The 16,076-nt window shown below is 45.6% G+C and overlaps 1 protein-coding gene across 1 annotated transcript in view; it reads right to left on the minus strand.

Moving 5' to 3' along the window:
• COL27A1 (collagen type XXVII alpha 1 chain) overlaps window positions 1–16,076 on the minus strand; it is a 210,781-nt gene that overhangs the window by 40,761 nt on the left and 153,944 nt on the right. Inside the window, exons 36-37 of the mRNA XM_065418988.1 lie at window positions 14,978–15,031; window positions 11,033–11,140 (exon numbers count right to left, since the gene is read on the minus strand). Coding sequence (XP_065275060.1) covers window positions 11,033–11,140; window positions 14,978–15,031 — 162 coding nt within the window. The remainder of the gene's footprint in view (window positions 1–11,032; window positions 11,141–14,977; window positions 15,032–16,076) is intronic.

Here is a 16,076-nt window from a genome sequence, read left to right on the forward strand (position 1 = left end):
AGTGGAACTGGGGATGGATTCAGAGGAAGTAACAGGGGTAGGAAAGAAACCAAAGGTGCAATAAAGGTAGCAAAGAAAAGTATGAAAAGGAGGAACCATAGTATGACCCATCCAATATCGTAAGAGGGCTTGGCCGGCCAGTTTGCATAAAGGAAAATGAAAAAACACCCCATCATTTCCTACTGCTCCGCAAAGTCTCCATATGAGAAGCTCCACTTAATAAACTGATCGAGAGAAGCCTTCCCCCCATATAGGACAGTCCACAAGTATTCAGGAAATTAGGAGATTATTGGGGCAGGGCACTTGAAGACATAAATGTTTCAGATTTACAAGAAACACATTTTGTAACCTCTCTGTCTAGCAGTGGTTTGGAGGAGGAGCAGCTCATGGCTGGATATAGGGAAAGAAAACAAGAAGCAACTGTTCTTTAAGGTTCAGAGGGCTGAATTTGTGACTATTGGGAAGCAGCAAGAGACTCTTTGCCCATGGTGAAGAGCACTGGTAGAGCCAGATAGATGAGATTAAATGAAAAATACGATCGGGGAATCCTATAAAAAGAGCTAAAGCTCAGACTCGGAGACTGTAGCTAAAAGCTGCCATTCTGGCATCCTCTTGAGTTGACTTGCACAGCTTGACATTCTGAGTCCAGGTCACAGAGAACATAATGCAGGAGATGGTCTTCTATACTGAGAGTGCTGTCATGTAACTCCTGAAGTTTATTGTGGAAGCATCTACATGGTCAACAGCATGCGTCGTAAAAAGAAAATGTGGCATGTTGGTCAGTGCTAGAGACTTGTAGCAGAACTCCTGGGTTCTATTCTGAGTTCTGTCACTGCCTGGCTGCGTGGCTTGGGCAAGTCACTTCTCTTCTCGATACTTCTGTTTCCCCAGCTGTAAAATGGGGGTAGTGATACTTTACTTCACAGGGTGGTAGCTAGTGAGACATGATTAACATTTGTCAACAGCTGGATGGAAAGAGCTGGAGAAGTGCAAAGCATCACTAAGTGCTCAACTGTGAAGCTTTCATACAAGGTATCTCCAGAACCACCACACAAACTAGCTCTTATTTCAAAAGTGGGGGACAGCAAGAGACATTTTAGCAGCATGACTCCCATTTTCTACAGTGAGAACTGTGTAGGTCAAATTCCTTCAAGCAGCAGGGGTTACAGTCTTCCTTTTGAAGGACACGAAGGCCCTGAGGTTGTGGTAGAGGTGGGAAATGAAATCTCTCTCACAATAAGGAGTGGGAATCTTGGAGTAATGAGAGGGAGAGAGAGAAAGAGTGAGTTTCCTTAGTCTGAGTCAGGAAAGAGACTGTGCCAAGGAAACCGGATTGATTTCAAATTCTGGCTCATTTCAGTTCCTATTAACTGTAAATGAAGACCAGCTGGGACCAGCCCTCCTCCCCCAGAGCAAGATTCTCAGAGTGGAAAAGCCCAAGCAGAGCTGGCCAATTCATCGAAAGAGGCAATCAGCCCCTCTTTGCGGCAGAACGCCGAGCAGTCTCCCCTTGTGAGCAGCAGCCATGTGTGTCTGATGGAATGCTCCAGGTTTCTGAGGGGGAAAACTGTGAATCATCACAGGACTCTTGCTGCTTGCAGGGCATTAGATTCCACTAGGCAGATTTGATGGGCTGAGTCACACATACCAAAATAGCAAGACAGCCCCCCCACAAAGAAACCCACCCAAACAAAACAAACACCCACACGGTCATTAAAAATGACTGTTTACAGTTCCAGATCAGAGATCAAACTGTTGCTTCAGGATATGCATTGGCTATTAGAGCAATACTGAGAGAGGACCCATTGCAGCAGAGTTTGGAGTTGCATGGGGGTTGCAGCAGTGCTTGCAGAATGGGAGGGAGAGATGCCTGTGAGTTGCAACCACACCTAAAGATGCAGCTGCATAGGCCCAGTTCAGCAAACCATCCCTACTGAAAGCAAAGCATTTAAGTACATATACTTAATTCCCGAAGTCTTTGTTGAATTGGGGCAGAATTTGGTGCTTTGCGTCCATCCAGTGATGACACTTACAGGCTTCCAGGCATATCACGTAAGAGGCAGTGTGACCTAATGGATAGAGTACTTGACTGGGACTCAGGAGACCAAGGTCACCGAGCAGACTAGTGGCAGTCACTTCACCTCTTTGCCTCACTTTCCCCATCTTTAAAACGGGGATATGATACTGCCGTCCTTTGGAAAGTGGTTTGAAATCTATGGATGAAAAGTGCTAGATATTAGTGAGTTGCTCCACAGTCTGTCTAAAGGAGGTGGTGTTTTCAGCAGTACTCTTTTACACTATGGCGCTCCACGTTTTCTATTTTGTAGATCGGTTGGTAATAGAGAGTCCCCCTCCCAATGCTTCGATCCCTCACTGTATGGTTCTCAAACTGTTTCCTGTGGTAAGGGCTCCGTGGATGGTCCATAGATGACAGTTTAACAGCTACCTGGTTTAAGAGAGACAGTCCTCAACGTCTTACCAGAAATGTGTAAGTTCTCCTTGCATTGACACAAAGTGGAAAAGACTGTAGGATTGCTCTTAAGCAGCTTCGATGTTTGCAGTGAGTCAAATGCCATTCCTCGATGTGGCATTGCCAGCTCTTGCTGACTTCTTGTGCTCAGAATGAACAGACATATTCGATGACAAGAAAAGGAGGCACTTGGTTGCAAAAAATTCTTCAGTCATGTTTCCAGTGGCAGGAAATGGAAAAGAACAATGTAAGAAACTGCTATGGGGTAAATTCAGCTCTCAGTGACTCAGAACAACTCCGCTGGCTTCAGTGGAGCATTGGCTTTGAGAGGAGTTACCCCAGATTCACACCAGCATAATGAGATTAGAAACCAGCCACATGTTTATTCTATAAAGGTATTGGAGTGAATCTGTGGCTTAGAAGTAGAAAATCAGTCTCAGCCAGCAAGGTCTGTTCCTTGGGGTTTTATTCTGGAGGGTGTGAAGTTGATGGATACAAGATATCAAGATGGTTTAACACACCCAGTAAATAAGCAGAAAAATAGCCTCATCTTGGGACAAACCCCCTTAGCATGAGCTCTTGCTGCTCAAAGATTTGTCCCTTTCTAATGATCAAATGGCTATCCTTATAGAGAGAAATTCAGCCCCATGCAGAAGGCTGGGAACAAAACCAATGCACCATTTTGTTACTCTGTCCTACAAAACTTGTGCCAGGTCTAGCCAGAGAGAGGTAGGTGCCTGGTTTCTGGAATGCATGGATGGCTGTTGGGCCTTGTCATGCTATTCTATTCACTAAAAAGAGCCATTTGCCAGTCCTTAGAGCGGCTCTGGTCTGCTCGGCTGGGCAGATGCCCTGTGCCATGCTGACAAGCAGCAGCGAAGACCTACAGAGCCAGCTCTTCAGCTGGTGTAATGGAGCGATGCTGATTTACACCAGCTCAAGGACGTTCTGACCCCAGAGGTGGGCTGCAAATGACACCGCAGATGTGATTTCAGGTTCAAAGTGAAGATATATATATAAAAAGTGAGGATTTAGCTCCCAGTCTTGCCATAAAATGAGGGATTTTCTTGTTTCAGATCATGTTGTATTTCATTACCTATGGGCTCTACAATTACTTTCCTGGAACTGTAACCCCCCTGCTATCAGATATCCAACTTGTACAAAGACCAGCACATTACGAAAACCACAGTGCTCCGCTCTGGAGAGCAGCTGGAAATCCACTACCATGCTCCTGCCAGTTGGCTTGGCCCTTCCACACAGCCACAAGCTGATTAGCTGTTCTCAGAGGGAAGAGGCTGAAATGCTGGATTCTTTGTAGAATGACAAGAGAGGAGGTTTAAATAGGAACATATTAGAGGAGATGGGTTGCTCTCAGCTGCTGGCTGCTCATATCCAACACCTGGCAAGCTGCTGCGGTTCCTGGTTATATAATGGTGACTTCAACCTTTGGTTCAGACCATCCTCAGTTACAAGGAAGAGGACTGAACAAGCAGCAGGGATTCTGATGAAGTGCACATTACCCTCTGGGCAGTGTCATTCCCTGCTCCAGGAATTGAGATGTACAGATGGCAGGTGAACTTGCCCTCAACACCAGCAAACCACATCCCTCCTCTTGCAGTGACAACCAAAGTGCCTCAACCCTGAATTCACACTAGCCAGTGTGATGCCATCCTCCTACCTCTCTGTTAGCTGCCGAGATGCTCTCTCCCTACCTCACGTGCGCATCGAACACAAAGACTCTGGACCCTGTTCCTGCAGCATCTGCTCAGAGAGCCTGATCACTGTACTTGGACCAGTCACCAGGGACCCTCATCTCTAGCCACCCTTTGAACTGCAGAGGTTCAAAGTCTAATGAACTCCAGTGTGAGAACAGAGATACAGTGTCAGTTTCTTGCAGCTCAAACAAGCCAGAGATCTCACTAAGCAGAATGAGTGATGAGCCAAGAGTTAAATCACGGAGTCCAGAAAGGAGTCAGAGTCTCATTACAGTGAGGTCAGCAAGAACCAGTAGGACCCCAATAGAGGAAATAAGAAACCAGCCTGGGGCCCCACTATGGAGAAACGGACATGAGCGAGAGAGCAAGAGCAAGGGAAGCGTGCAAGCCTGCCTGAATTTCTAAATCTAAGTTAAGAGGAGTACATTGGATGTTGCTTTTGGTTGTGTTTTAATGTGCTAGGGACTAATCGTATCCAGCTAATATTGAAAAGAAACAAGTGACCTATCTGCAGGGGGATGCCAGGTGGGATTTCTTGCTGGGTGCAGTAGTACTATCCCTCACAGTCCTGGTGCTACACAAAGCTGCAGAATTGCTGGGGTGGGAGCTGGGGCCTTTGGAAGAGGGAAGCTGGAAGGTTGCTGGGAGGAAGCCTAGAGTGGGGAAGCAGCTGGGGCTGTCAGGGAGGAAAGGATCATACTTGGAGACTGCCAGGGAAGCGGGGGTGGAGCTGGCTGGCCTAGCCCTATCAATGGGAGGAGTGGAGCAAACTGGCTGACTGTACCAGGGAGGGACTGGAGCTGACAGGGGGATTTTGGTAGCAGCCGAAGTTCATTGGACAAAATGGCCAAATGACAGATGATGCATGAACATCACCCCTCCAACTGCCTGAAGCCCTTCTACCAGCCACAGCTGTCTGGGGCTCAACACAACACTTGGCTTGTCTCAGCAGCCAGGATTGTTTGCTGATATCCACTGGTTTGGAGATGTGCACAAACTTCCCCAAGTCACCAGATTGAGACTCCACCCACTCCTTTCACCTGCGATTTCAGCAACGAAAGGCCACTACACTGCCCCAGTTGGGCCACCTGGAGCCCAGACAGCAACTGTGCAACACAACAGCTGTGATACTGTTACCTTTATAGTGATGCTGATTGGCCTTCTTTCCCAGTCTACAGCCTGAGAATTATTATAAAGGTGTCTACAATGTTACACCAAGGACATCAACACAAGTGCTGACCATCCTTAATTATCCAGACCTCATTTATATGAAAATCCTCCTCCTCCTATCCAAAACAGACATAATGCAATACAGACTCAGACAGGCAAACTGCTAAAACAAGCCCCTGACAAATCCACAAAAACAAAGCAAGGCAGAGTTTAAGAAAGAAAACGGACGCATGTGGAAGGTGGCTGGAGTCCCCAGGGTCATCTGATTGCCATATTTGGGGTCGGGAAGGAATTTTCCTCCAGGGTAGATTGGCAGAGGCCCTGGAGGTTTTTCGCCTTCCTCCGCAGCATAGGGCAGGGGTCGCAGGCTGGAAGATTCTGTTGTGGGTGGGTCAGCTTTTGTGGCCTGCACAATGCGGGAGGTCAGACTAGATCACCATATTGGTCCCTTCTGACCTTAAAGTCTATGAGTCTATGAGTCATGTTATCACCCATCTGTCATTTTTTCTTGACTTGTTCATTATTTATACAGTCCCAGGGAAGGGCTAAAATTGGGTGGAATGGCTGAAAGGGTAGGTGGTGGTGTTACAATAAAGCAGGGTACCTGATAAGTTAGTGCCACAGAAGGTGGAATACATCTCATCTATAATCCCTTTGGCGGGGAGGGGACACAGATAATGTTGAAAAAGTATTAACTGACCAAAAGCTATTTCTATCTGGAAGGTGTTACTTGACTTACCTGAGATGAATTTGGGGAGGTCTCAGTCCAGCTCCCAGTGGATAAGTGTCCACCACACAATAACTTTAAATCAAGATTGGATGTCTTTCTAAAAAAATACACTCTAGATCAGTGATTCTCAACTGGGGGTCCATGGCCCACTGGGGGGTCTGCGAGCCATTTTTCAGGGAGTCTGCCAAGCAGAGCCACTTGGAGCCCCGAGCCCAGCAGCTGAAGCTTGGAGTCCCAAGCCCTGGCACCCCTGCAGGGCTGAAGCCCGAACCCAGAGCCCCCAAGTCCTGGCAGAAGCCACCTCATGGGGCAGAAGCCTCAATGCCCCCTCAGTTCCATGGGGCAGAAGTCTTGAGCCCCCCCCCGCTCCTCCCCAGCCCTCAGGACTCCTAAGCCCCCCCTGCAGCTGAAGCCCAGAGTCCCCCCCACACTCGGTTGTGGAGTTTTTATAGCATATTGGGGCAGGCTCCGAAAGAAAATGGTTGAGAACCCCTAGATCAATCACAAGATACGAGCTTGATGCAGGAATTACTGGATGAAAGCCTATGACCTGTGTTATGCAGCAGATCACACTAGGTGCTCTAATGGTTCCTTCTGGCCTTAAAATCTATAAACTCAGCGTCATGGTTGACCTTCAGGGACCCCCTTTGTTTGCAATCTTAGCTGGGAGGCTGAGGACTGCGTGGCCCATAGAGACCAACATCCCTTTTTCAACCCTGTATGCGGTCCCTCCGGGATCAGGGTTGAGGCCACGTGCAAAACAGCGTGTGTGGGGAGAAACTTTCCCTGCCACTGCTCCCTGTGGCTACCTGTTCTGTGGCTAAATAGAGAACTTCACTTTCTAGGGCTGTCAGCCCACCACCTTTCCCCAGGGCTGAATTCATGCACAAACGTTTTAATATGGGTTAAAAATAAACAAATCAATAACAGATCACTGATAACAGCGAGTAACCTTATTTTCTAAATTTGCTTGAGAATGTTCGTTAAATAGAAACGTTGAGTTCTTTTACAAATCAAGCTAAAAATCAAAATATATGTACTGCTCGTCTGAAAGAAAGTTATCTGGAAACAGGAGCTACTGATGGGCTTTGTCACTTAGTTATATTAGACATTAAATCTGAACCAACCACCACTAATATCAGATAAAGTTTAAAGAGTGCCCCGTCCCAGCTGTCTCAAGTTTCTGGCACAGGTAACACGAGTAAGGGTCCAATCCTAATTGTTTCCTGGATCTCTTTTGTTAAGAGAAAGGGGAGTGAAAAACTCCCCAACAATCCTGGGTTTCATTTAGACAAATGGGATTTTTTGTAACCGTTGGTGCTGAAGTTACTGTTCTCAATCTGGCCAAATGGGAGACTGTGGAATGAAGCTGAAACATTGTTGGGACGGCTGCCTGACAACCCAGTAGAATCCTGCTGAAGATGCAGCAGCTATGGATGAAGATCTGTTTAACAACATACATCTAGAATATTAATTTGGATACCCACTATGCATATACAATACATACCATATATTATATGCACATAAGGGTGTTTGTGCATGTGTATTATGTATACACACTCTTCATAAATGCAACATACCCACCCCCTGCAATATGTTTATACAATACATCACACATATTATGTATAGATGTGTGTATATTACACACACTTTCTCCCCCCACCCCATCCAGGAAGCTTATTTGATGAGTATGGATGAAATCACAGATGCTGCAAATGGGCCAAATCTTGAGGATCTCACTCAATTTTTATCCAGTCCTTGTGCAGGCAAAATTCTCAAGGAATTGTCAGGGATCGTTTGCCTGAGCCAGGACTCGGGATTTGCCCCTGTTAGCTTTTCCTGATGGAATTTTCATTGGTTTTATATAAGAACCTTCAAATATCCTTTCAATTCCAGTATTCTTTAGCTGGCTGTGTCTGAGGTGGCTTTTGTCACATCTCCCCCCTAGTGGAAGGGCTGACTGTTTGTTTATATATCCCCCTTTCAAGCAGAGGATTTGAAGTTGGACCACAGTTATCTCTGGTGACTTACATTTCTGGCTCTGTAAATGGTATTTTGGCAGAGAGCTGAGGAGGCTCTTAATAGTATCTATACATTTTCTGTGTGGGAAGTTAATACAAAAGGCTTGCACATAAAGTTGCAAAAGAAAAACTGGTCTCTCGTCCATCAGAGAACCTCCATTTTTAACCTTACCCCACTGGGTGCGGGAATATCAGCCTATGCAATGAGAAAGGGCCAAGAGTCTGGCAAAGAGAGATTTCATATCTGGGGCTTAGTTTGGGCTGGTTACAAAGCCATGTGGTTTTAAAAGATCAGGCTATCAGAAATGTGTATTAAATATATTAGAAGGTGATATAGTGTTCTTAATAAAAAAATCAAAAGAAAGTGATCCTGAGCAAGGCATTTTGGCAGTATCAGACTTAAAACAACAACAACAAAACCCCAACCAACCAAACCCCTCTCCCCAAACAAACAGAAAAAGGCACCCTGTTCCCAGGCACAACTTGGCAGAAAACAAGCTCTGGAATCTGCTATATTTTATATGTGATACTGCAGAACTGAACACAGCCTGTGTGATTTTTTGTTGGTTCTTAAGCATGCACAATATAAACAGAGTAAACCTGCCAAAAATACAGAGCGCGGCAGGCAATAAGCAAAGTTAAACAATAAGCAGTGCCTGCCCACAGCTGCAAAGGGTGCTGCAGTATTTTTTACCATCCCTTGTCAGGTTGTATCTTAACTTAGTAGCCAGTGAATTTACAGTACCCTGGCCCCGAGACTACTCAGATGAGTCAGGGGTCACAGGATGGAGCCCACAGGACCCACTCCTGCAGTGAGCTCAGTGTGGATGCAGGGATCTGTTGTAGATCAGGGGTTTAGACTGCAAGCTCTTTGGGGCAGGGCTGTGGCCTTATTTTTCTGTAAAGCATCCAGCATATTTATGGTGCTGTATAATCACATGGTATTAAGCCAATATTTCTAGTTTCCAGTCAACACAATGCTCAACCCCCAACCTCAATGCAAAATATTAACATAAATCCAGGCTATTCCTGCTTTCCTCCTCCCCTGCCCCTCTGCAACAGTTGGCTTCCTGCTGGTTTCTTAGCCTGCCTCAAGCATAGAAGGAGAAAGGAGAACAGTTTCAACAGCTGTTAAGATAGCAGCCATCCAAGATCATAGATACCTGACTCCTCAGTTTCCTCCTATCCTCTTATGGAGGGATTACAGGAACAGTCTTCAGATACTCAGCCCTCAATTCTTTCCACAGCTAAGAACATGATCACATACCTTACAGGAGTCCTAGCTCAGTAGAGAGGCGTGGTGAGTGATGGATCCAACACTATGAAATATACTTTCTGGCCGCATAAAGAGCCAGATTTACATTATGTTTAAGCAAGAGAGACCAACTGGGAACTACACAGTATTACTGAGAAGGGCTGGGCTCTCTTTTTAAGGAAAGATAATTCAGAAGTTGCTGCTCCCCAAAAGGACTTTGATCTCTGAAAAGTTCACTCTAACTATGAGTCTGGTTGACAAACCCTCCTTTGCATTTTAAACAAGAGGGTCTGATTTCAGTTACAAATCAGCTGAGACCAACATGCAGGCTCTGAGCTGTTTTATGCTGGGTTTTTGAAATCTGGCAAGGGAGGGATCTCAGAGCCCAGGCTCCAACCCGAACAGGAACATCAAAGCTACTGCTATTAGCCCCATAGTGCAAGCCCCACAAGCCTGGGTCAGTTGACCTGACTCCGACTCGCTGCTGCAGGATTTTTTTTGGGAGTGTAGACATATGCTGATTAACTTGCCCACAGTCAAACAGAAAGTCTATTACAGAGCTGAGAAATGACCCTGAGTTGCAAGTCCCAGGCTAGCACCCTAGCCATTGACCTAACTCCTCCCCTGTGTGCCGGAGCTGCAATATTAACACACGTTAAGAGTTTTGGGTCACCTTATATTTAAGGAAACTTCCTTCCCTAAACAGTGACAATGGGATGTTCCATAGAAAATTCCATTACACTCCATGACAACTTTCTTCTCAAATGGTGCTTGATCCTTTCTAGGTACTAATTTAGCATATTATGATGAAGTTCCAGTCATAGCCCCTTTGCTGTTGATAGACTTTGGTGCATTGTGTGTGCTGTGTCCTGTTGCAATTGTACTGCATCTATAGCAATTGACTATCACCTTCAGGCTACGAAGATGGGACGCTCCTCGTAGTTGTCTTTCTAAAAGAAAGCGAGTGTTTATTTCCTGCTGGGCTTAAATGAAGCCGAGGCCCAAAAACACACAATGTGAGTTTTCTCTTGCCCTCTTGATTACATGAGTCCGCCTTGAAGCCTGTCTTTTCAGATTACCTACAATGCAAGCACAGTCGCGGATTCTAATAAATCAGCAGTGATCTGCTCCTGGTTAATAAGAAGAGAGGATTGTCCCTTAAACTTGTACATTTGTAACCTACTGTTCAGTGCACACTATACATCCCACAAACAATCTGATCCACAAAGGACGCGTTGTCAGATACAGCTCTTTAGCGCCTGATCCAAATCCCATTGAATAGCCTCCCACTGATTTCAGTTCTTTAGCTCAAGTTATTGAGGATCATATTTGTAGCGCTGGCAGGTCCTGGGTTCAGTCCCCACTGATGACCAAGATGGCAATCATTTCATGTGCAAATGTTTAGAGTGATTCCAAACCAAGTGGTGAAAAGCATTTGTGCAGGCAAAGGGACATTATTGCATATTCAAAACCCAACGCATGAGAAAACATATCACCAGTGTGCAGAAATTACAGCTGGCCTAATACTTATTCCAAGGACAATTCACTACTTGAGATGTACCAATTAAACCAAGTGCAATTTGTTGGGGAGGAACATTAATCACCTTGGCGGAAAGAAACACAAGGACAGGCAGACAGACAAAGACAGGCAAACTGGTTTCTCAAACTCACTCGGACACCTGTGATTCCGGGATATCCAGGAGGCCCTTCATTTCCCTTCAATCCTTCGGTGCCTTTTTCTCCTCTCTCTCCTTCTGGGCCTTGCTCTCCTTTGTCTCCCTGCAGAAGAGTGGAGTATGTTTGCTTTTCAATACCAACAAAGCATAGATCATTGTGTATGACTCTTGAAGAAAAAAAAAGGGAGATCAGAGGCTGAAAGCAAGAAGACAGAAGGAAGCTGAGTCATAAAGTACTTGACATTTAATGCAACAGGTTATTTTAAACAACTCCCTTAGCCAGAGAGATAGGACCTCAGCCACAAGAGAAGATGGTTTGAACTTTTTGCTTCTCCCACAATGAACTGAGCAGGAATCTCCCACATGGAAACTCCTGGGTCTGGGATAAGGCTATGAGGCAGGCAGCTGAGATCTGAAAGAGAGAGTCTTTTGACTCAACCATAAGCCCCAGAAGGCTGCCAGAAGAGGCTGTGGGAAGCACCCCAGGCCCCGAATGAACACACTGCAGAGCAACAGCATCTTACCCCCATGAAAGATCAGCAGTTATAGCGCTAGATGCAAAAACTTGCATCAAGTTGCCATGCTCACAATTGGTGCCGAGTATTTTATAGGCACAATAAAAAGGGCCCAATTCTGCTCTCACAGCAGTTTTACACTCATGTAACCCAACTGACCTTGGTAGAGTTGCTCCTGATTTACACTTGCATTAGTAAAAGCAGAATCATGTCCATTACATTTTGTGGTTAAACAAATATTTGTGCAACCAATAGCAACAGTTCCATTATCCAGAGAAACATTTGGGTTGGGAGGAACTGGAAGTGTTCAAGACAACTTGGAGATGAAGCAGCAAGTGATGGCACAAGAAAATCATATAAGGAAGGACTGTTTGATCTGACATCCAATGATAAACAAAAATAACGAAGCACAGCACATAGTTTAACTAGACTGAAGCAATAAACCGCAAGAGACTGTTGTGGGATTGGCCAGTTTTACTTTCTGTGGCATGAAACTGTTGGCCTGTGCAGACGGACAGGCTACACAAGGATAGAAATCGGGATTGCAATCCAAAGGGAAGATTTGGAACAGCAAGAGAAACAATGCAATGCAACAATGAATAAGGATTTGGGGGTCCCGTCAGGAAATGGGGGGGGGACTTGTTACTGGACTCGCAAATAGTGATATGGGCTGTGAGGCTGTTGAGGGTTTGGGGACAATTGTTGATCTGCCTGTGGAATTTCAGACTGGTGAAAATCTGTAAGGAAGGAAGAATTGAATCTGTAGAAACTGAAACAAACAAAATAAGTTGTTGACCACCAGTTTTTGAAGAAGAACGGGACCTTCACAGAGATCTGTAAGAAGTTCCTGAGGTGCACCAAGAATGCAGCTAGAGATTTGAAACCTGAAGGATCTCTTGTAAACAAGACTTTATACAGGTTTGGTCTGACAGCACATGGACTTGAAAAATCTGTCCTTCTGGCTTGCTGTTTTCATTAGGTGAACTGTACAATTGATTGTTGTGTAACTGAAGAACCGAAAGGGAATGCCAAAAAAGAGAGAGAACTTAATGCTATTAGGCTTTTCCTATAGTAGACTTTATTCCAATCATAAGAACATAAGAATGGCCATACTGGGTCAGACCAAAGGTCCATCAAGCCCAGTATCCTGTCCTCTAACAGTGGCCAATGGCAGGTGCCCCAAAGGGAATGAACAGACAATTATCATCAAGTGATCCATGCCCTGTCACCCAATCCCAGCTTCTGGCAAACAGAGGCTAGGGACACCATTCCAAGTTTCCCAAGTGTTGCTAATGCAAGTTCAGCTCTACCAATGGTTGCAGTACTTCGAGCCCTAGTTCACGTAAGGCACCTGTGGCAGGTGGTGTTTTAAATGCCATGCCAGGTAGATCTGATAAAATCTGGCCATGCAATGGTGCTTAAAATGCTGTTGGCTGCCTGTAACTCCATTTCTAGAGAGGGGGAAAGAGCTGGAACTAGGAAAGAATATTTAAAGTAGGAAGGAGCTTTCATTATCACTTGGACTCATGGAAGTGGAAGACACATATTTTTGGACAGAAGAGAGCATTGGCAAACTGACTAATTATGGGCTTTGCCCCATCAACAAGAGATGTGAAGAAACCCACTAGCAGAAAAAAGCAAGTGTTGAACTTGTTTCCCATGGAGATGCTATTATTGAGAATAAAGGGGACATTGTGTAAACAAGAGGAAGCAAAGAACCTTTCAGGATTGAAAGGAAAAATTACGGAAAAGGAGTCAAGAAGGGAACAATTTGGTGCGAGACAGATGTATGGTCAGATCCAATGCATAATACAGCAAAAAAGATTACAGGGAAAAATGTCACCCACACCTGCTGTCCAGCTGTAACTTCTTTGTTCAGGCTCTAGAGACAACAGCTTTAGCACAGAGGTGTTTAAGATTAAAAGCACTGAACATAGCACAGATCTAACTTACTCTGTGGGGGATTCTCAGGTTCTTGCCTGCAGTTAGGATAAACTTTGTAAATAGTTTTGCAGGGTAGTTCTTTTAATGCGTGTTTGTGATAGCACCCAGCCCACAATGGGACCCCAATCCTATTGTAATACAAATGTAATGATGCTCCAGGTTAGTACATTTCTGGGGATTGAAGCTGGGATCTCTGGAGCTAAGAGCAGAGCCTCTACTACTTAAGCTAAAGGATCAGTAATTCAGCAGACTCATAAACCTCTTTATGTGTCCTAGCCACTGGAAGGGGACAAAGAGCCATTGTATTAGTGTGTACTACACAAATGCTACCATAGTTCAGGAAGGGTTAAATGAAAACTATATCAATGGGGAAAAGCTAGAGGCCAGAGAAACACTATGATGGTCTGATGGCCGATCATAATGGTCCCTTCTGACCTTAAAGTCTATGATTTTATGAAGCATCCACTTGAAAGGGGCAGTGAAGGATGCAGGTTTAAGGATTGCTTACGCAAGAGCACATGGGGGTTTAAAGGAGGCAAAGGAGATGCCCTGGTAGATTCCTGAGACTGCTGTGGAGCTATTGGAATCTTTGACCAAACAAGAAGCATAAAAGGTTTTTTCAAGACCCAGTTGACTCTGGCTCAAGACGGCATCTCTAACGGAAGAAATAAAAAACCTCTTTACATTTCTTCCCACCTCAGGTTGGATGGCAAGGGAAGGTGGTGTGGTTCACTTCCCACAGTCTGGATTGCAGGTAAGTCTGTGCAGAAAGGGAGAGGGAGGGATGGAAGGAGCTGGTGGGAGCCAGAAATGTTATGGAGACTGTTTACCACCCCACGTGGGGTGGATGAAAAGAGGGCACAATACAGAAAACCCTAACTAGACAGCAGATCATTATGCTACCATGTAGTTAATGTGCTGCAAGAAGCCATGGTTAGTCTCAAACTTGGCTAAAAGTATCTACAGAGGTGATCCTTGCAGTTTCCAGGATAAGCGGAGCCTGGAGTGCACATGGCATTGGGAACTAGTTCCCACTACCGGCTGATGATGGAACAGATACGCAGTCTGGGAGAAAGGCATCTGATCGGGGAGATACAATGACAAGCTCCGAGAGTCCTTGGACCAAGGAGGTTACAGCTCATTGATACAAACCCTAAGCTGGAGGTGGGGGATGTGTCACATGGGGCCACTAAGAAGCAAAATGAACCTTGGATGTTGATACAAAGATGTGAGATACTGCCTGGGAACCCCCAGGATAATGTTGGGATTGTTCCTCCTACTGTAGCCACTGTGTGGGGTAGGGCAGAGGATTGTTGAACATGGGGGACGGGAAAGGAGTCTGGGGTCAGATGACCAGGGTAGCTTGAGAGACAATACTTGCTTCCCTTGCCTGTCTGCAGAGGGGGAAGGAGCATGGTCTGAAAGTGGCTAAATTTGTGAGAAGAAAACCTACCCAACAAAAAACCACACTGAACCTTTACCTTAACGCCGTCTGGCCCAAATGGGCCGCTGTCCCCTACCAGGCCTGGCTCTCCCTGCAAGAGAGAGAGACAAACAGACTTAGGACAGTCTCTTCCCTTTTTCTCATGCTTTTTGCAGCCAACACCCTTCAGAGGAGGAGTGACTTCCCTTGCAACAATGTGAGCTGAATGTTAAGGGTTTCCAGTGCTGATATTCTTGGTGTAGGATGGAGATCTATACTGCCACACGTGGGCCAATATGTTTTGTTTATATCACCATCTTTTAGGACTATGCTATGAAGTCGCCCCATCCTGCTCGGTATCTCAAAATTGATCAAGAGGAACAAGCCCCCACTGTTCCAGGCTTTCCTTCAACAGTCCCCAACTCTGACCCGCGGGAAGTCCTCTCTCCCCTGGGTGGAGCAGGGAATTCAGTCTCTGTGTTCATGCAACCTTGGGCGTCTCCATATTGCTCGAACAACTGACCTCAGTCTGGAGATCAAGGAACAAGAAACACGCTTCTGGTTCAATCTCTGCATTCATCCCAGCTCTGGCTCCCGCCCCACTTACGCATACTGTACCCAGTGTTTTCCTTGTTAATGCTGGCCTTCAGCGAGAGTCCTTTCCTGCCACTTCTAGGTTACACATACCCAAGTCGTGAAGAACTTGTGAACAGAATAGGCTTCTTTTTACACAGCCCCTTTCATATTCATACTGAAAGGAACTTTAAAGCACTTTGCAAAGTAGCATGTCCAGTTGTGTCGTCACCCTGTGGGCAAGTGGGGCTCATTGGTAGCTCACATGCAGCTATCTGGTTTTATTGTGAGACTAAATGGCCAGGATACTGGGCTAAACCTCTACCCTGTTAAAAAAAAATGTCCCTTGTGATCTTTCAGTTTCATCTGGACATCTCTTAAACAGGCCATTGATCTCGGTTGTTATCCAGCCCCCGTCACTGTGGTATCAGAGTAAGTGATGAACTTAGGTTCACAACACCCCTGGAAGGGAGGTTAGTATTTCCCCCATTTTGCAGACTAGGATCTGAGACACAGAAGGATTAAATGCCCAACTAAGTCCATAGCCAAGCTGGGAATTGAACCCAGAGCTCCTGAGTCCCGGT

The sequence above is a fragment of the Emys orbicularis genome, chromosome 18, assembly GCF_028017835.1.
Source record: "Emys orbicularis isolate rEmyOrb1 chromosome 18, rEmyOrb1.hap1, whole genome shotgun sequence".
Classification (NCBI taxonomy): Eukaryota; Metazoa; Chordata; order Testudines; family Emydidae; genus Emys; species Emys orbicularis.